This window comes from Mobula birostris, chromosome 12, assembly GCF_030028105.1.
Source record: "Mobula birostris isolate sMobBir1 chromosome 12, sMobBir1.hap1, whole genome shotgun sequence".
In the NCBI taxonomy this organism is placed as follows: Eukaryota; Metazoa; Chordata; class Chondrichthyes; order Myliobatiformes; family Myliobatidae; genus Mobula; species Mobula birostris.
The window spans coordinates 90,956,518-90,979,279 of record NC_092381.1 but is presented as its reverse complement, the minus strand read 5'-3'; the positions used below and the strand labels follow the sequence as shown (position 1 = coordinate 90,979,279).

At 39.2% G+C, this 22,762-nt stretch overlaps 1 protein-coding gene across 1 annotated transcript in view; it reads right to left on the bottom strand.

The window, feature by feature from the left end:
• Nucleotides 1-22,762, bottom strand: part of astn1 (astrotactin 1) — a 2,762,425-nt gene that overhangs the window by 1,054,076 nt on the left and 1,685,587 nt on the right. The window contains exon 12 of the mRNA XM_072274559.1: nucleotides 20,421-20,571. Within this exon, the coding sequence (XP_072130660.1) occupies nucleotides 20,421-20,571 (151 nt within the window). The remainder of the gene's footprint in view (nucleotides 1-20,420; nucleotides 20,572-22,762) is intronic.

The window sequence follows — 22,762 nt, the reverse complement described above, 5'->3', positions numbered from 1 at the left end:
CGTTTTGTGGATTCTGAACTGATTCTTCCTCTGGGACAATCCAATCAGAGCAATTGAATGTGGACATAAGGAGCTTTAGGTAACAACCTGCTGAATCTGAGGCCTCACTTGGAGGAATAGCTGTTTATTACGTAAAGTTCTGGACCTACCAAAGAAGCCATCTGTAATCTCATTAGACTCGGTCTGGTTGCCTCATTTAACTGGTTTGGACCAGTCAGAGTGTAAAGACACAAACACACAAGACTGGGATGGGCAGAGCCACAAAACAATGTTGGTTGTAGCCCCGTACAATGACCAGTAAGAAGGTGACCCAGGTAGGTCAGATGACCTTGAATCAACAGGATGGAGATCCAACAATTCAATTGATGAGGAATAGCAGGGGTGATAACTCTCCAGCAACCAGAGACCAACCATCGCAGATAAGGTTGACGCAGATATGGTTAACTCCACGGACATGTAGAGATTGGGACCATAAGGAACACCTGGCCAGCACAGACTCCTTTTCTGGGTAATATGTTTTCTCTTCGTTGACTGCTCATGGAAGGTAAGGGATTCTAGTAGGGTGCACACAGGTAGTTAGTTTGTGAACCCACCTGTTTTTTTTAGTTGAAACAATAAAAGTTACTTGTTGGTAAATACAGATTCTCTGTGCCTCACTGATCATTATTACAAGGGGTGATTCTTTTAACAGAATTGGCATCCCTGGGTGGGCTGGAGGATAAATCTCCTTCTTCAGCGGGATACTTGAGTCAGACCACGTAGATGAGGTACAGAGAGAGCTGGGGCTGGGTAGTTAACGGTAAATAATCCAGAATGAAGAATTCAGGAAATTCAAAGGACTTGGGATTGGTTTGATTGGAGGAGTACCTCCAGAAATACGTGTTGGGGAAGTGACCGCAATATAGGGAGTTTGTTGGTCACCCTGACTGTGAAGGGAAAACTGCTGGGGATGCCCTGTGGAAAAGGGTCCAAAGGAAGCTGTCGAGCAGGAAGTTTAAGTAATTACAAAAAACAGTAGCAGTTGGCTGTTTAATTGAGTATTTGATAGAATTACCACAAAGTGCTAAGACAAGACGCCACAGATTAGAATCAGAAGTGTCGGCATAAAACAGAAGCCAAGCGAGATAGGTTACAACAGGAAATCCTAGAATATCAACAAAAAGCTGAAGCCAAGCGAGATAGGCTACAACAGGAAAATCTAGAATACCAACATAAAGCAGAAGCAGACTGAGATAAGTTAGGAGAACACAAAAGGCTCTAAAAGAAGGTAGAAATCTTTAGAGAAAGGGTTACTGATTTACAGGATCAGAGGGATATGGCCTCGATCCATGTGAAACTGTTTTAGCTGAAGTGTGAGCAGCTGAACTAGCGAAGGATCAAGTGGAAAGATTAAGAAAACAGTGCAGTGATTTAAAGATGGCTATAAATGTGATTCAGAAATCAGCACAGGAAAGGAGTAGTAACACTGGTAATCATGTAAAGTGTTTAAAGCATAATCAAAACATACTGGACCAACATGCTGCACAGCAAGGCATAATATGTGCTTTTGGATCTGAAAAAGGGGAAGAAGGTGAATACGGAGACATTGATTGGCATGATTTAGCAGATGAAGCTACTGGATACGGTTACAATAATTATGGAGCACGGTTTCCTGAGGAACTCCCACCGATACTCGACCAACTGCAGCCGGTGCTACCATCTGCATGATTGGCACCGCTAGTTACTATCAGAGAGGGGGGAGCAAATCAAAATCTGAATATAGCATACAGCACTCCGTTCGGGATACAGCAGCCTAGAGATATTACTTAGGATATCGGGACACGTTTTCTCGGAGACGATCCTTGAGAGCTTTTCCAAGCAACTAGTCATCAGAGACTAATACATGGCCTAGATGACTTGAGGATTATAATGTATTTACATCTAAATATACACTCAGCTTTGCCAGATGTACAATGACATGGTGGGGGAACAAGTGAGGAACTGAAGAATTCAATAATGACTGTTACGGGTGTTAACAGAGGGAGACTGGTAGACGTGCTAGCCAGAAGTTAACAGAGGAGAGGTGAACGTCGCACTGCATTCACATCCTGTTTATGGACTGTGTTCCAAGGGGTGTATGGAATAGCATTAGAGCAGGACCATTTTGAACCAGAGGTCTCAAATAGATGGTTGAGGACCCTGGTGTCTCACTGTACTGATGAATCTAAAAAGGCATTGGAAATGTCTGATCCTTCTGAACCCACACATACTGAGGCATGGGTACTGAAGAAAATGAGTAGAGCATGGGAAAAGGAGATACAAAAGGGCAACTAAACTCTCTAAAGGGAAGGTAATTCCTATTAAAAGTCAAGCACATACCTGGAGAAATAAGGGTAGGGGACCCACGCCAAGAACCTCCATGCCATGCTATCAAGGGGTAAGGAAGGACAGAGGAAATGGAACAGGTGGAGTAATTAAATGCTACAACTGTAGTCAGGAGGGACACATTAGGAGAGAATGTCCAAACCTGAGATGAGAAAGAGCAGAGCAATGTGGTTTGCCCTTGGAGGGGCCAGAAAGACTGAGCCAACAAAATAACATGGTGGACACCACCATCCAAGGAATTGTACCTGAGCCTCAGTGATGGGGTCAGGCCTCATCAACATGGATGTGTAACATAAGGTGGGATGAAACTGGAAGATCTCTAGTGAGTGGTAGGGTCCGCAGCCATCCTGTTACCTTTTTATGGGACACTGGAGGATCTCGAACCACAGTTAACACTACTAATGTAAATAACACAAATTGGGAAATACAAGGTAAAATTATCCTAAGTGTATTCACAGGACCTTCATGAGTGGGACATGTAAGTGTACCATTGGAAGTAAGGACAGCAGACATAGCATTGGATCATTCAACAGTGTTTAATTGAAACAAATTGGTCAAGACTCTGTCTTGACAGTATGACAAATACAATAAATGTTGGACTTAGATTAGCACAATATAATTTTTTACACCAATTATATATTACACCACAAAAAATAAATAGATTAAATTCAAATCTATCTGATAAATACTTTCGGTGTAATCAAGAAATTGGTACTTTTTTACATTCTACTTGGTCTTGTTTTAAAATTCAACCTTTTTGGATAAATTTAAGAGTCTTATTGGAACAAATTACTGGAACTCAACTTCCACATAACCCTGTATTATTTCTATTAGGTGATATTGAAGGGATAAAACCGAAACTTAAATTGAATAAATATCAGAAAGAACTTATAAAAATTGCATTGGCAGAGGCTAAGAAGACTATAGCAGTTACTTGGAAATCTGATTCGTATTTAAGTATGGATCGTTGGAATAATGAAATGGTTAGTTCTATTCCACTCAAAAAAATTAATTATAATTTAAGAGATAAATATGTAACATTTTTGAATATTTGGCGCCCTTATTTACAAAAGATAGGATGGCATATTTAAGTGCTCCGATAAAGACCTTGGTCCCTTGGGGAAAGTAACGAATAATTATACCAAATTTATTTTGAATCCCATGGAGCATGTGGAAACCTTCCAATACCCAGGCGGTTCTTTTCTTTTTTCTCTCTTTCTTTCTTTTTAGGTAGGACTATATATATGGTGGGGGGAGGGTTAAGGGGAGGGGGGAGGGTAGATTTTATCTTTTCATGTATTCTTTTAGAAAACTCAATAAAAATTATATTAAAAAAAAACAGTGTTTAATTACCCAGGGACCAGGAACATACACTGGGGAGTGATTATATGGCCAAACTGGGGCTTTATCTTGACCCAGTCAATTGTATAACTTGGCAGATGCCAATGATATGAATAACATGCATCACATACAGATCTCAGCAGGAGAATATCAGGATAGAATATGCACAGTGGGTGAAATGTGGATAAAACTGTAGCTGAGCAACGATCAGAAGGTGCAGCAAATTATTTCACAGAACACAGAGGCATTTGCAAGGCACAGGCACGACTATGGAAAGATGGCTGGCAGTGTGAGCATAGAAAATCCAGACCCCAAACCACAGAAGCAATATGGGTTTCCTCAAAAAAGTAGAAGATGTAGGTAAGGTAATACAGAGTTTGGTACAACAAGGGATACTGTGGCCAGTAGCCTCCACTAATAATTCACCCATATGGCCAGTGAGGAAACCAGAGGGTAGTTAGAGGTTGACAATAGACTATCGACAGCTGAATAAAGTAACTCCGTTAACAGCCCCAACTGTAGCAATTAACCTGGAGACAGTGGTCAAACAGAATGAAAGAGCTCAATGGTTCACAGTTTTAGATATAAATAATGGCTTTTGGTCTATCCCACTAGATCAAGAGTGTCAATACAAGTTTGCATTTATGTTTCAGGGACAGCAGTATACATGGTCTTCCCAACCCCATGGGTTCCATAGTTCCCATCTTTATTTCACCAGTGCTAGGAGAAGGGTTAAAGCAGTTTTCAAAACCCAAGTGCTTGGTACATTACATAGATGATCTACTCCTGTAGACTGAAACCAAGCAGGAACATTATCAGCTATCGACAGAACTGCTGCAATTATTACATGCATTGGGACTAAAGGTAAGCCCTAAAAAAACACAGGTAATGAAACAATAAGTCAGTTATTTGTGAATGATCTTGACACTGGGAAAAAGAGAAATTGATAAGCGAAGTGTAGAATCTGCTATGAAACTCCCTATTTCCTGAGACCTGAAAGGGCTGTGGTCCTTTCTGGGGCTGGTAGGCTACTGTAGGGATCACATTGATGGGTTTTTCACTCAGGCAGCTCCCTTAATGGAGTTACTGAAAAAGAATGCGGCATGGGAATGGAAATCAGAACATATTCAGCCCATCACAGCTCTGAAGCAAATGTAGGCCACTGCACCTCTTTAAAAACCCCAAATCCAAATAAGCCATTCTCATTGAATTCTCATTGGACGTGGCTACAACTGATACCACCTTCTCAGCAATGCTGTTACAGGAGGTGCACGGGAAGTTAAGACCAGTAGCGTATGCTCTCATCAGCAGAACAGGGGTATACTGTATGTGAAAAACACTTGCTAGTGGTTTTCTGGGCAGTACAACATTTTGCCTACATAGTGGGACTTAATCCGCTTAAGATACTGACAGAACACAGCCCCATACAATTACTGTTAGATGGAAGATTTAAAGATGGTTCAGTAAGCCAAAACAGAATTGCTCGAATATCATTGCTGTTGCAAGGGAGAAATATGAGGGTAAAGCGAGTAAACACTATGTCAATGGCAGTCGATATCCTGGTGTACCAAGGAGGTGAACATCAGTGGCGTTATGATAGCAAATGATTCCAGGGTCCATTTGTATCAAAACAAAAAGAAAGGGGCGGAAGCAGATCAGGTAAAGTAATGACTGAGAACAAAGACACAAAGAAAAGAGGAAAAAAAAACATTTTACAAAAAATATAAAATTTTTGTAGATGTCTCCTCAACAGTACAGGATGGTGAGAGGAGAACTGGCTGTGGCATATATGTAGAGGATGAACATGGCCAGGAAAGGTATAGTATAGCTTTAAAGTGACCCAAAACCATGAGTGCAAAGGCAGCAGAATTGGCAGCTGTTGCATATGTGGTTAGCCACCCAGAACGTTTTCTGCCAGGTTCAGTCATACACTCTGATAATATGTACGTTTGTAACAGCCTTACAGAACATTTGCCTCTATGGGAAGCCGGAGGGCTTGGTTCAGCTGATGGGAAGCCCCTCCCATCTGCTGCTTTATTACAATATATATTTGAGGAGGCAAAGGGAAAAGAACATGTAGTCATAAAGGTGAAAGGCCACTCTAAGTTTTCTCCTGACAGAAATAGAAAGGTTGACGAATTGGCACAGCAAGGTGCCTTGGGCATATGGGCATGAATGGCAGTCACCGATTGGGAAGATTGGAAGGCAGAAGGAACAACAGATTAAGGTTATGGATTTAACAGAGGAGCAGAAGATAAAGAATTAAAAAAAACTGACAGAAGGTGCAGGGTCTGAAGTATACAAAGAGCACAAGGAAGTGTTTGTCAAAGATGGAGCTGTCCTTCATGAAGGAAAGCTTGTGGTTCCAGAGGCAGGAAGAAACCAGATGATCCATTGATACCATTATCTATGGGGATACCAGGGGTGCAAAAGTACCCTGGAAAAGATCAAGGAAGTGGGCTGGTGGCCTAAGATAAAGGATGATGTGGAGCATTATGTCAAAAAGTTGCTTGAGTTGTACAGAATATAATCCTGACAGAAATGTAAAGAAAGGATCCCTTCAACACAGCAGACCAGTGGAAGGGCTTTGGACTAATTTGCAGATATATTATGTTGGTCCCTACTGCCCACCCCAGGAAAGTTCAAGTATATTCTGGTAGTAATACGAAGTGGGTGGATTTTCAGTTCCCTCATCCTGAGAACCAGGGGAGTTTTGTCAAAAAATCAAAGGAAAAGGAAAATATGCCAGTGGTCCCTCTTGTCCCAAAACAAAATTGGGTGAGGAAAAATGGACGACTTGAGTCCAAGAGCAAAGGGAAGTCTGGATTGGATGGTCTAGATAAACAAAATATGGACCTAAAATAATTTAAGATTCAAACTAGAAATAAGAGTAGATATTACCCTCGTGTGTTACAGGTTCAACTCAACATGAAGAGAATAATGTACTTTGTTGCGGTGGCACTAACCATGACTGGGGCCATGATCTGTCTTGTTCCAGAGCCAGCACAGCAGACAAACATTTCAATTGTTTGGAAAACAGTCAGTGAACAAAATAAAACATATCTTCTTAACGACACAGGTATTACAGTCTAACAAAGGTGAAATGGAGGACTCAGATTTGTATTATACACAGTAATGAAGGAGAGCTTCAAGATTCAATGCACTGATACAGATGAATATCTGCTGACTATGTTACTGAGTGGCCACCAATTCGTCACTTGACTGCAGACTGGGCACGTGCTGTGGGATGGCAAGGGAGATCATCCATCAATGGACTAAACACACTAAAGTAATTAAAACATGCTGGTAAGGCAAATGAAATATTGAGTGACCCAGGCTTTTGGAGTAAGTTTTGGAATTGGGGGACAAATGTTCAAATACATCCGTGGGTAAGAATAGTATCACATGCTGTTGTAATACTAATTTTATGCGCCCTGATAATTGTATAGCTCGATGTATATCAACTAAGAAGATAGAAGGCTGAAATATTGGAAAAAGTTGAGGATAATTCTTTCATTAAAAAGCAGGTATGATTGTCAGTTTCAAGTGGGTGAATTTAGTTATTTATAATTAGTTAAATGTTAATATTATTTACAGAAAGTAAGTGTCGAACACCTACTGGGGTTCCATGACAGTTCATGGGCTGTCAATTAAATGAGAGGAGGATAATGATCCTAAGATAAATATCTTTGGATCAAGAGGAGGGAGATGTTGGCCAGAAGAAGCTACAGTATGCAAGTAGTGGATTTGATGAATCAAGGACGGAAAAGCAGACAAACCAGTTGTCTTTGTTTCCCCCCCATTTTGTGGATTCTGAACTGACTCTTGCTCTGGGACAATCCAATCAGAGCAATTGAATGTGGACACAAGGAACTTCAAGTAATGACCTGCTAAATCTGAGACCATTCTCTGAGGAGTAGCTACTTGTTATGTAAAATACCAGAACTACCAAAGAAGCAATCAGCAATCTCATTAGACTCTGTCTGGGTTGCCTCATTTAACTGGTTTGGACCAGTCAGAGTTGAAAGACACAAATACACAAGACTGGGGTGGGCAGAGCCATGAAACAATGCTGGTGGTAGCCCTGAACAATGACCAGTAAGAAGGTGATCTTGAGCCAATGTGATGGAGATCCAAGAGTCCAATTGATGAAAAACAGTATAAGAGTCAGGAACTCCAAATATGCAGGGGAAATAACTCTCAAACAGAGAGCAAACAGAGACCAACCATCGCGGATAAGGATGACCCCACTGTCAGGTGGAGATCGGGACCACGAGGACTGCCCAACCAGCATAGACTCCTCTTCCGGTTAATATCTTTTCTCTTTATTAACTGTTCATGGAGGATAAGGGATGCACACAGGTAACTTTTTTTGTGAATCCATATGCTTTTTAGTTGAAACAATAAGTTACTCGTCTGGAAATACAGATTCTCTGTGCCTCACTGATCATTATTACAAAGGGAGATTCTTGTAGCAGAACCAAAAGGGAAATTGTATTATGTTTTTAAGGCAACTTGCTCAGGAGCATCATAGAAACTAGAAGGTTGCCTCACTTCAATCTTCCTCCAATTCATTGTGGAATGCGATATATTTCTCCCTAAAATAGGTTAGAAACCAAGATAGAAAAAATTCTATGGGCTGGGAACAATTATTAACATTGTAAATAAATAAAAGCATGCATTTACCATCAAGCATGAATATATTTTTGGGAAGGATTCCAAGTTCTAATTACTTATTTGGAAATCTACTGACATTTTTGTAGGCAGTTTGCATTCATCAGTTACACATAAATGAGCAGGTAGATCAGTAGATTAACAAGTTCAGTTGCAAGGAGAAACTGGAGAAAAGAGGTCTTTTTGCCCTGCAATGTACGAAGTTTATAGGAGATATGATTGAGGAAAATAAAACATGAGGAATTATAAGGGGCGTAGATATAATGGTCTGCAAGAAACTTTGTCCCACAGAGGTAGATAAAACTAAGGGCATAGTTTGGGGTAAGGTGGAAGAGATTCAAGGGAGATAGAATAGGTTTCTTTTACCCAGAGAGTGTTAAGTGCCTGTAATGCACTGCCTGAAAGTGGTTGAAGCTGGGCTATTGACAGCATTTAAAAAGTATCTAGGTGCGTACTTGAATGGCTGAGGCATAGAAGGTTATGGACCAAGTGTTGTCAGTGAAGTTCATATGAAGGGGCCCACTGGTTGGTGTTGATGAGTTTGACCAAAGGCCTGTTACTCTGTTGATACAAAGAAACAAAGTTGGTAGAAAGTTAGTAGAAACCTGTGACATTCCTGAATTGAACTGTGTCATAATACAAAACATATGTGTTTTATTTTAAGCAGAATTTCCAATGACAATTTGGCTAGTCAATGGGAATCAGAGTGGTAGGACAGGGGATGAGGTAGTTGGTTTACAAACAGAGGTAGAGAAACTGCCAACAAGAGTGGCTGATCATAGGGCAAAAATGCAGTCAACAGCTTGAGTTGCAATGTAAAAGGTGGACAAAATTGAAAAGGGTAAATACAGGAATTAAGGTGTTATATTTGAATGTGTGCAGTATACAAAATAAGATCAAAGATAGCTCAGTTAGCGATGGGCATGTATGATGCTGTGGGCATCACTAAATTGTGGCTGAAAGAAGATTTTAACTGGGAGCTTAACATCCAAGGATACACAAGTATTGAAAGGACAAGCAGGTAGGCAGAGAGGGTGGTGTGGCTCGGGTGGCAAAAAGTGAAATCAAATCATTAGAAGGAGGTGTCATAGGGTCAGGTGTTAAATCATTGTAGGTAGAGCTAAGGAACCACAAGGGTAAAAAGACCCAGATGAGAATTATATACAAACAGCACTAAAGATGTGGTCCACAAATTCCAATGGAAGATAGAAAATGTATGCCAAAAGGGCAATGGTATAATAGTCATGGGGAATTTCAATATGCAGGTAAATTGAGATAATCACGGTAGTGCTGGATCCCCAGAGGGGGAATGCCTATGAGATGATAATGTAGAGCAGCTTGTGATTGAGCCCCACTAGGGGATCAGCTAAGCTGTACTGGGTGTTGTGCAATGAACTGGAATTGATTAGAGTGTTGTTTAAGGTAAGAGAACCCTTAGGGACCAGTGATCATAATATGACAGAATTCACCCTGCAATTTGAGAGAGAGAAGATTAAATCAGATGTATCAGTATTACAGTGGAGTAAAGGGAATTACAGGGGCATGAGACAGAAGCTGGCCGAAACTGACGGGAAAAGAACACTGGAAGGGATGATGGCAGAGCAGCAATGACTAAGTTTCTGGAAGTAATTTGGAAGGCTCAAGATATACATATCCCAAAGAGGAAGCAGCAATCTAAAGGCAAGTGACAAAATCGTGGCTAACAAGAGAAACCAGAGCCAACATAAAAGCCAAAAAGAGGGCATAGAATAGAGCAAAAGTTAGTGAGAAGCTGAAGGATTGGAAAGCTTTTAGAAACTAAAAGGAGGAAACCAAAAAAAAAGACATTAAGGAAAAAATGGAATGTGAATATAAGATAGCCAATAATATTAAAGAGGATGCCAAAAGGTTCTTCAGATACATAAAGTGTAAAAGAGAAGTGAGAATAGATTTTGGATCGCTGGAAAATTATGTTGGAGAATTAATAATAAGGGAAAAGGAAATGGCTGATGAGCTGAATAAGTATTTTGCATCAGTCTGCATGGTGGAAGACACTAGCAGTATGCCAGAAATCCGAGAGTGTCGGAGGCAGGATTGTGTAAAGTTGCCATTACTAGGGAGAGGGTTCTTGGAAAACTGAAACATTTGAAGGTAGATGTCACCTGGATCAGATGGTATACATGCCAGGGTTCTGAAAATGGTGGCTGAAGAGATTGTGGAGGCAGTAGTAATCATCTTTAAGAATCAATTGATTCTGGCATGGTTGCAGAGGAATGGAAAATTGGAAATGTCACTCCACTCTCCAAGAAGGAAGAGAGACAGAAAAGAAGAAATTATAGGTCTGTTAATCTGACCTCAGTGGTTGGGCAGATATTGGAATTGATTGTTAAGGATGTGGTTTCAGGGTACTTGGAGGCACATGATGAAGTAAGTCGTAGTCAGCATGGTTTCCTCAAGGGTAAATTTTGCTTGATAAGTCTACCGGAATTTGTTGAAGAAATAACAAGCAGGCTAGACGAATGAGAATCAGTTGTGTATTTGGATTTGCTGACATTAGAGTGGGTTCAGAGGAGGTCCACGAAAATGATTCTGGGATTGAAAGGCTTAGGAAGAGCATTTGATAGCTCTGGACCTCTAGTTCAAAGGAGTAAGTAGTGACCTCATCAAATGTTGAAAGCTCTTGTTAGGATGTGGAGATGGTGTTTCCTGTGGTGGGGGAGTCTAAGACCAGAGTACACAGCTTCAGAATAGAGGGGCATCCTTTTAGAATGAGGATGAGGAGGAGCTTCTTTAGCCAGAGAGTGGTGAATCTGTGGAATTCATTGCCACAGGTGGCTGTGGATGCCAAGTGATTGAGTATATTTAAGGCAGAAGTTGATAGATTCTTGATTAGTCAGAGCATGAAGGGATACAGGGTGAAGGCAGGAGATTGGAGCTGAGAGGGAAAATGGATCAGCCATGATGAAATGATGGAGCAGACTCAATGAGCCAAAGGCCTAATTCTGCTCTGATATCTTATGGTCTTATAATGCTGAGTCTCAGTTATTCACTTTGGGTCAATAAGCAATGCAAGCCTGTCAAAACTCATGATCTATATTCAGCGCAGAATGTGGAGAGAACAGAATAGGGTTAGTGCAGAACTGGTGCAAACAGGTACTCAATGGTGTGTACAGGATTGGCCTCTTTCTGGCCTGTAAACCCATGATACACGTAAAACTGAATCCTTAGAGTTCTGAGCATGGGCCAGATGTGGGAACAGTTCAGCAAAATTAGTAAGAAGTGTCACATTAAAGGCTTTGCAAATCAAGAATTCTGAGTAACAAACTTGAGCGTTCAGACATTCGGGCTGTATAGGAATTAATGCTGATGAAATATTCCAGAGTGGGCAACAGCAAGAGGAAGATAATGTCAAACAAAGCCTATAAGTAAATATAATTGACAAATCAAAGTTCAATGGTCTAATGATCATTATTCTGCCAATAAATGTGAAGAGAAACGCTTCAATAGAGAAAGAAGTAGGGAACCATTTTAGAAATGAAGAGGAAATTACTGGTAAGGTAGCAACTCTTTTGTTGCTTATTAACAAAAGAACTGCACAAGGAGAAGCTTCCTCGTAGGTCAGCAGAGCACGCTCAGTTTCAACGATAAGCCAAATCATCATGAAGGCTTCGCATTCAGTTTTCCTCCTTTGATTGTCAGTGAAAGAGATCCAGGAATATTGAATAACACACCAAATAAATTATCCAGAACATTGTCCAAAACAAATTTACAATGAAAATGAACTGAAATGGTATTTCAATTTGATAAAATGATGCATCTCACACCATAACAATAACCTTTTCTTGATGATTGTGGATGTGCATAAGATACCAGACGATGCTTTACTAATGGATGAAGTCATCACCATGAATGTGTATAATATTTTCGCCACAGTATCCAGACTAATTACTAGATTCCTGACAAGCCATGGATATGCAGAGTCTGTGCCTGCTTTTAGTAACTTGTTTGCCCTTCACAAACAACTAAAACTATAACAATATCAAGTTATCAAATATCAAGTTATTAAATATCAGAAGGGTTGTCACTCTAATATAAGTTTAAGATGGCATTATATAAATATTACAAGCAGTTTTCAATAAAATGAAACCTAGCAATTCGGTTTTGCCTTTGCTTTCTTTCTTTTTCAAACTATCTCAGTTTTTAAATCTATACCATAAAGCCTGTTCTCGGGGAAGCGATCTCACTTACCTACATTGGGAAGAGGACAATGAGACCTATAAGCTTAATTTCCAGCCCATTCTTCCATACTGAATTTTGGCTAGCTGCTGAACCAGTCTTTAGTGTGAGGGCACAAATTATCATTCCTTCTGATAAAGTTAAAGACATAAAAGCCAATTCTGCCTAGTCTGCACTAGTTTAATGCACCAGTAGCTGATTCCAAACATCCTGTTAAGTGTAAGCAACAAGAATAGGCACAATTGCAGCCATCCATCAATGGAACAGACAAGACATAAAGAACAGAAACAGCTCACAAATTCAGCAGCTCAGTACTGCTCTTTGCAGCATATGGCAATAAAATAATCTAACTTTCTCCTCCAAGAGGAATGTGATTATGATGATTTCTAGGTTGAATTATGCCACACTGGATATCTGACAAGATTGCATTTACGATTACTGCATTTTCCTATCTCAGATAGAAACAGATTTAATGCTACCATTCTAAATGCAATGCTCAGCTGAAAGGTTGTTGAAGAAAGGAGGTGAGCAGCACCATTTAAAGAGGATCTCTTTGAGCAGATGCAGCTTGGAACAGAGAACCTGGCTCAGGAGACCCTCTAAAACTTTATTAATCACCTGTACTTTTCTGGCACTGCCACCCTCCCCCAACAGAACCCTGCTCACTATGTTCAGCCAGCTCTTCCAATTGACTGATCTCAGGCTCTGACTTGACAGCCTCTCTTCACCTTTGAGCTTTAATGCATAATTTTCTCTGATCTTGATCTGATAGCCACTTTTGTAACAACCCCACAACTTGAAACCCTGGTGAGGATTAGTCCTGACCGCCTCCAGACCACAATCCCAACACCCAACCTTTGTAACCCAAAGCTGCCCACTCCTGAACATATCTATTATCCATTCCTTGAAATGGTACAGTATAGAAAGGAATTTGGTAGATTATTTCAATCATGCTTTGTTGACACCTATGAATATGCAAGTTATGGCATCCTATTCACAAATTTGCTGTTGCTTTTAAAGATAAAATTTTCTCCGAAATTGAATGGAGTGTTTTTATCTGTTTCAACAGCAGAATCAAATGTTGCTGAGTTAAAATAACAGTGCTTTGTTCTAATATTTCAGTATAAAATATTTCTGGCAATTTCAGAACAATTTTGGCAGAAATTAGCAACTGTGCCAGAAGCAAGCAGAACATAAAACAAGTTACATCAGGAACAGTGGACAACTGATTGAATCTGAAAACAAACTCACAGTTAAAATAAACAATTTTTCAAAAACAATTTTACAGCATAATTTTGTCTTTTCTTCAAATTATATTGCTTTGGAATTTAATATTCATTCATTTGTTACATTGTAAGATTGTCAGAGTGAACAAACAGTAAGTATGTACAAGGCAATCCACCCTGCAATGTATTAATTTCTATGTATGTTTCAAATGTGACATTACTGGTTTCACAGAATGATGAAACTCCATGTTCCCAAAATTGTAAGGTTCTGGTGGAAAATAATAAATCCTCTGTGAGTTTGAACCAGCTGCAGAGGTCAGACAAATGGAACATTATTAATATAAAAGATGACTTGGAAACAACAAATGCTAAAAAAGGATAGGTTTAGTATTGTAAACATTATTCTTCACAGCCTTTCTGCTCAAGTTGCTACACAGAAGTCTCTGTGCACAGTTGGTACCAGTCACTGTCCTGTGGAATTTCACACTGTGCCAGAACAAGGTAACAGGAAGGGAACTGAAGATAATAAGGCATATTTCAATTGTTTCATTTTTATACATTGTGTCATTATTTTTATTGCAATACTTTAAGATTCATTTACAGGTAAATAACATTTAGAATGACCTGGGAAATTGGGGATTAACATAGTGCATTGGGGAGAACAGAGACAAAGTGCTTTAAATTTAATTTGTACTTTCCTTTTAAAACATGAAGAATGGTATATCTAATGAGCCAAAGTTCACAAACATGTGGCAGCGTAAATCATGGTCAGGAGGTACACACAAATTCAATCCATGAAACAGTGCTAATCTCCGAAATTCTGTTCTCTTTTATCCCTGGCACTCTTGGAATACAAACAGAAGTCAATGTAAAAGAGAAGTTTTTTTAAAAAAAACTCTATCTCTCAATTTTCAGGACCTTTTGGTATGCCTTAACAACGGCTAAAGGCAAAACATCACAACACCAACACAACAGCAAACATCTGACAGAAATTTCCACTAGCCAATGTTTGTGTTCGTGACAGTATTCTCATCCACGAACTACATGGCTGTAAATCACAAGGTGATTTTACACGTTCAGGCCTATAGTCATGCATGAATGCTGCACTGTTGGACCATTTCAACACTAACACTAAATCAAGGCTCCAAATCAGCCCGACCTGAAAATTTTTCAAAGGACGCAGTGTTCAGCAACCTGGCCAACTTTCATCTCTCAGCAAAGTATTCTGAAATGTATTTTTTGCTCATTTAACTTGTTGCAGTTTGATGGAAATTACGGTTCCCATGTGGACCTTCATGTGTCCTGATAACAATACTGACTGCAATTCAAAATCACAATGAGATCTCTAGTTGTTCAATAGTGTTCTGTTTAAATATAATTTTATTTTTAATTCAGGAGTGAAGCAGTACTCAAGGGTAAGATAGGATAGAACACAATCGATCCAGCTGGAATAAGACTCTAAGGCATAGGAGGTGAATTAGGCCATTCAACCCATTGAGTCTGCTCCGCCATTCAATCATAACTCATTTTTTTCGCTCTCAACCCTGTTCTCCTGTCTTTTCCCTGTAATCTTTGACACCCTTACTAATCAAGAACCTATCAATCTCCACATTAAATATGCCCAATCCCTTGGCCTCTGCATCTGTCAGTGGTAATGAATTCCAGATTCATCACCCTCAGGCCGATTCTGAGAAATAAAGCAATTGTTTCCCTGATTCTTCTTAATTTCACAAGGTTTTACTGCCTGTCCGTTCTCTCTACTGACTAGAGCTTTGAAAGTGGATATAAGCTGATACTGTTCATTAAAAATGGAATCCTCAACTGGTCCAAAAACGAAGTGGTTGAAAACATACTAGCAAACTTGAATGTAAGGACACTAAAGCTATCCAGATTTTGAGGCTACTAGTATCACAGAGCTTGTCAAAATAAACATTAACTTCCCTTCCAATATTAGAAAGCCATTTGGAAGTGTTCAGTCAGGAACATCTCCAGGAATGCCACACTTTTATTGGATCTTTTTTATAAATTGAGATACACCGTGGAGTAGGCCCTTCCGACCCTGCATGCCGCACCACCCAGCAACCCCTGATTTAATCCTAGCCTAATCACAAGAAAATTTACAATGATGAATTAATCTACCAACTGGTAGGTCTGAGACTGTGGGGGGAAACCAGAGCACCCAGGGGAAACCACACAGTCACAGGGAGAACGTACAAAGTCCTCCCAGGCAGCGGCAGGGATCAATCCTGCATCGCTGTGTTGTGCTAACCACTACACAATCGTGCTGTAGACACTGAAAATAGACATAATGAAACACAAAGATGACACTTCCTCTGACATGTGTGGATGAGTCCTGAAGTAGTAAAGAACGGAAGGGTAGAGTAGGTGTGTTCAGCAATTTAGTCTCCCTTGTATGCTCAAGACTCACAAATTCAAAAGTATCCTAGAAACCTTATTATTAAGTTGTGATTGGCAGCAAAATTCATTCTCAGATATTAAAAAGACTGGTTTATTGATGGCAACAAATCTCATCTTTAAAGATAACATATAAAGATTGGCAAGTTACTCAGCTGTCACACCAGCCTTGCCAGATTTTATGATTCAGCTTTGATGATCGGGAGATACTTTTTATAGTTCACCTCTTCAGGTAGTCTCTTCACAGCAGATGCAGAAATAAGCCTTCGCAAGATTTGTTTATCAGGACAGTCATAGGTTATTGATTCAAACTGTTCAGTTACATAAGTCAATTAATGTGTGTCAACTAGCCATTGAAGTGTTTGAGAACAGGAGAGTAGGGAGCACATTGTGTTTTTGTGTGGGAGTGGACTCAGAATTGAGGATTAAATTGAAACAGATAAACTACATTGATTCATTAGCAACATCTACATTTCAGAAAAGTGGACAGCCAAAACACAGAACACACAAGAACAAAATTCTGTCAGCCCGTCACTTAATTTATGAAATAATTATGCTCATTAGTCACATATTATTCAACTATTTATTCATCTTTCATGAAGTGATTATTTCCAGCACTGCAGCATTCACAAACAATTCCTGATTTCATTTAGAATGTGGTGGTGAACCCAATTCATAAACTGCTCTTGTCCCAGTGCAAACACTCCTTCAGTGTTCTACAAAATGAAATTCCAGGATGCAGAACCAGCAAAAAGGAAGAAAGAAAAATGAAATTTGTAACACACGGTCACAAATCAGGAGAGTCTGACACACTACTTTTATCATTCTTAATGTTCAGAAATTGTGGGCTTGAGAGGTACTGCGGAACTAACCCAGTTGATAACTAGGGTGTGATGACTGAAGGAATTAGAGTGGTGGATAGAATACCTGCTTGGTACTGGATGACATATTGTGAAAACTGCACACACCTGGGCAAAAGGAATCTACTCTCCTCAACTGTGTCTGGTAGAAAGTGGAACAATATTATGATGTCAAGCAGGTGACTCACTCACCTCTGCCCTGTACCTGTAACCTAGTATTTGTGTGGCAATTTGAGTTTACGGTCAATAGTGTCCCCCAAGATGCTGATGCTGGGGTAGATATGGATAGTAATCACTTCGAACACCAAGGGTGGGTAGTTAGACACTCTAACAATATTGAGATATACTGTATCAGTTAGTTGAGTGGTTTCGCAGTGTCAGCAAGACCAAAGAGCTGATTGCAGAATTTAGAAAGGATAGGACAAGGGAACACAAACCAATCCTCATAGAAGGATCAGAAATGGAAAGAGTTAAGTGAGCAATTTCAAGTTTTTGGGCGTCAATATCTCTGAGGACCTAATCTGGCCTCAACATATTAATGTAGCTATAAAGAAAGCAAGACAGTGCCTATATTTCATTCAGAGTATTAGGAGATCTGGTTTGTTAACTAAAACACTCAAAAACTTCTACAAATGTACCATGGAGAGCATTCTGACTGGCTGCAATCGTTGTCTGATATGGGCGGGGCTACTGCACAAGATTGAAGTAAGTTGCAGAAACTAGTAAAATTAGTCAGCTCGATCATGGGTACTAGCCTACGTCATATCCAATACATCTTCAATGAGTGGTGCCTTAGGAGGCGGCATCGATTATTATGGACTCCTACCACCCAGGTCATACTCTCTTCTTGTTGTTACCATTGGGAAGGAGGTACAGAAGCCCAAAGGAACACACTCAGCAATTCAGGAACAGCCTCTTTCCCTCTGCCATCCGATTTCTAAATGTACATTGAACTCATGAACACTACCTCACTACTTTTTTATTTTTATGTCTTTTTACTACTTTTATGTCTTTTATTTTGCAATAATTATTGTAACTATTTTATACATATATATATTTACTGTAATTGTTTTTTTCTCTATATTTATTTATCATGTTCTGCTGCTGTGAAGTTAATGAATTTCATGACATATGCCAGTGATATTAAATCTGATTCTGATTCTGATTTTTGCAAATGATTCTTATATTTTGCAGTATAAATGTTACTTGCTACTTTGTAGCTGATGCCTAGATTTTGTCCAAATCTTCTGAGTATTTCCAGGATTTCAAGACCAAGATCCACAAGCTGCCCAAATTCCAGAACCAGTCCTTCACTCTTAAAACCCAAGTATCTCATTCTTAGCAAATTAATGCCTGAACCTCCACGGCTATTTAGGATACAAAAGATTCACAGTCTCGAGAAGGAATATCTCAATATTTCAGACCTAATTGATCTAGGCTTTATTTTGAGAATTTTTTTTTTCAGTTCTTAACTCCTTAGCCAGAGGCAACATCCTTTCTGTATCTACCATGTCAAGCTCCCAAAGAATTTTTCTTATGTTGGAATGAGGTCATCCCCTATTCAAAACTCTGAGTGGATTAAGCCTCCATTTAACTTCACCTTTGGCATGTAACAGCATTCATGGACGTGGTATACCATTAAACAAGGAGCTTTTCAATATAACTGGATCCTAATCATGAGGACTAATTTATTATTTGTTGTTTTGGATACTTATATTGAGCTTAAAACAAAGTGATCTCTCACTAACATTTCAATTTCCACATCTAAAAGCTGAATATTTACTTCTACCAAAAAGCAAGCTGCTTACTAATGCAAACAGAATTACTATCAGAATAAACAGTTTAAATGTACAATTCTATGGAGCTTCAAATTTCAAAAGTCAAAAACAAGATATCTTCAAATGACATATGGCAATCTGCAACATATGCTTCCTGAGATTTTTTTTAAACAAGTCATCTAAAAAAGATACGAGAGGCATAATTTGCATGAAACTACACACATACTGTTGTAAACTGGTTTTACTCTCTTTGCCCACCAGGTTAGTGGTGAGGAACAAGTGAGAAATTCTGGTTTCCAAGTTGCTGAATTTCATCAAGTGATTGTCGTAGGCATTCATCTCTCTGTGGTGCCCAAATAGATTCTGCACAAAAAGCTGTCAAACTATTTTCCTAACCTTTTGGCATGCACCAGCTTATGTGTGTATTGTGGAGATATAGCTTGTTACACCAAACTCTGCAAAGCTGGCAAATTGTTATTAGTCAATTTCACACAGGGACACAATGGGTGCACAATGATTGGGATTACTAAATTAAAGATTCAATTGGAGAATTTTCAGCCTGGGTCCTGAAACTAATAACAAATTCAGCATTTTCAGCCAACTTTGATTTGAGATGTCACTTCTGCTGCCCAACACAGATAAACACCCTGCCAAGACACATACATGAAAAATGTCCACTTGAGTGGGAGTCCACATGAGGATGCAGCCTGCAAAATAACCTTCAGAAGAGGATAACAGAAAATTAGATGTACTTCATTTATAGTGGGGGTAGGTGGTTGGGGAAAGGTGGGAATGATGTCTGTCCAATACTTGGCTTGCAAACACCAAACTGAAATATAGAAGATTTGAATCCAACACTTCTAGTTGCCAGCCTCCTTCCCATTCAATCCTATCTTGCCATGGCTTTGCACCTTACTGTCAACTTGCACTGTACCTTCAGTAACAGTAACAGTTTATTGGGGATTTTGTTATTGTTTCCTATTGTACTACCTCAATTTATTGGTTTCATGAAATGATCAACTTGGATGGCATGCAAAGCTGCTTTTTCCGCTGTACCAGGATATATGTGATAAAATTAAATAAATTTCCCAATCACTGCAGACACTGGAAACTTGAAATGAAAATAGAAGATGCTGGAGAGGCCCAGCAAGACAGGCAACATCTGCAGTGAGACAGTACCAGACTGAAATACTATTAACTAGCAAATAATGTACCAAGGCATACAGTATGTCGATGTAAAGGGAAAGTTTATAACTGTGCACTTTTGGAACATATCTGCCAAAACTTCCTTAATTGCAAGCCTACATTCCAGAACTACATGCACAAATAGAAAGGAATTAAACACTTGAAAGCTATGCAAAATTTACAGTCCAGAATTGTTATTTTTACAACAGAAACCAAATGGAAAGGATGATAGAACAAAAGATTGTATGGTATCTTTACGTTCTCAAACTGCCTTGTCCTAGAGATTCATGATAACCACCATCGTGATCATGAACAAGGTCATGATAAACTTTATAGCAGAATAATAAATGAACTCCACTTACCACACAACCACTTGAATCAAGCTTGCGATCAGAGATACAGCAGAAGTTTCTGCTGCAGCCCCCATTATCCTTGGTGCAATCTCTTACAGGACCAAAAGAATCAAGAAGGACCTCAAGGCTATCAAAGGAAGCAGAGATCATGGCTTCTTCTCTGTAAAAAAAAATTAAACCAGAAAGGATAAATAACATGGCATTGAATATCGATCGTAATGTAAAATAAATGAGCTGACATTGTTTTAGTCTGTGTTTATTGTGAAAAATTGAGTTTTCTCTCCACTTTCACACTTTCAATCAATTTTCCATTCAAAATAAAAGGGAAAATAGCTGGAAATTCTAATATAAGCAAACTCACCAACCCCTTATTGAGGTTTGTGCTTACTTTTCCTTCAAATCAGAACTTAACGCTGAAAGAAAATTAAGCATGTGTAAATGTACTTGAATAATTACATTGTAAATTAAATTGTTTTAAATATAAATGAAGGTCTGGTGTGTAGTGAATCTTCAGACATAAGTTATTTTGTCTGGGTTATATCTCAGAAAGTAGACAAAAGATTTCTTTTAAAATCCTGTTTCTTGGTGATAACTGTTGCAAATGAATACGGTGAATTTCTATAGATATTTTGAAATGTTAAAAAGAATTGTCAAGGATTTTAGTATTACATAGGAACAATAAGTATCCAAAATAAACATTCATCACATTGTTGTATTTGAAGTATTTAATGTTCAAAGGATAAATCTGGTTAAAAGGGTAGGAACAGCAACAGAGTTTGATGCCCAATTGCTTATTCAGCAGTCCAAGGTCAATCTGAAGCTGTAAAACAGATACACACTGAAAAGAAGTTTATGACAGGTTGTTCATGAAACTTTGACAGTTCTAGATCCTCTGTGCTAACTCCAGCTAGGGAAGCTCCAGTCTTAGACTTCCCTCTTTCCTGCATAACTGATGCTGTGCCAGTATTACAAGGTCCGGAATCGTTGACAGAGCACTTAACAGCATCTAATCTAATTCCTGCAACTCTGCTCTCACCCGTTTATTCTCACCTCACAAAGAGTGGGGATAGTGTCTATGTCCAAAGGACCATGCTCTGCAATTTCTGGCACCTTCCCTTCCCCTTATTGCATTCTGAGTGGATCATTCCCTTCTTGCTTCCTGGCAAGTTCTTCCTTTTCCACCAACCAATCCCTTTCTCACAGCACTCTCTCATTCAATGACAAAAGATGAACCACCTGTCCTTCTTACCTTTTCTATTTCCATCATTCAGGGGCCTGAAAAGTGTTTCCAAGTGAATAAGTGTTTCACTTACATTTGCATCAATCTCCTGTTCTCGTTGTGACTTTCCCTTCTTTGGAGAAACCATACACAAAAACAATAACCACAGCGGTGACCTAGAACCAATTTAATTCCCTATGTCTGTCCTACTCTAACCTGCCTGTAGCCACCTTGTACTTGTTATAATGAAGCCTAAGTCAGCTTCAGGAAATGTACCGCATTTTGCAGCTGGTCATATCACAGCCTTCCCAAATTGATTTCAACCACTTCAGGTATTTTGCTTTCTCTTTTTGTATCAGGGTTGGCTGGTTCTCCTGCAGAACATCCTTTTGTATGATTAGGTCAGTTTTTCTCCTTCCACTAACAGAGCCTGACCTGCTCTGCAATTAGTTAACTTTTTCATTTCTTTGCTTGTGTTTTCTCCATCTATTCTCATGAATCAATCAACCAGAAATTTTCACCTACAGCTCATCACCATGGCAACCATGGCCTCACCTTTCTCTTTGCCCTGTGCATCCTCTCACCAGCTTCCAACAAATTAAAAATAACATCTTCTCTCTTCCCCTGTTATGAACTTGAATCTTTGATCTGAAACAAATGCCACCTGACCTGAGTGTCTGCAATACTTTTGTTTTTATTTCAGATTGCAATATTTCTGTCATTAGTTTTATTGCAGTGGCCATTCAATTTAAATAAAATTATAATGTTAATAAAAAATTAACGATGTATCTCATAATTAAACTTATTCAACAATACATAATTATTACTTGTACATAGTAACCATTTAATCAAAACATTCCACTCTTTTTCCAGTCCAAATGGGTTCAACCTCTGACTGACAACTTTTGAACAGAATGTCAGCTCTGTTCAGTTGAAATGAAATTATAAGCTTTTATTCTCCCTCCTAATCAACTTTACCGAGCCATCTTTCAAGGCTGTTTACCGGGTTAGCAAGTAAAAAACTGTGGAACAACCAAGTTTTAATAAGGCATCGTCTGCATCAGAGTCTAACATTTGGATGGAACTGTGGCACAGCTAGCAGAGCTGCTGTCTCAAAGTGATGGTAACATCA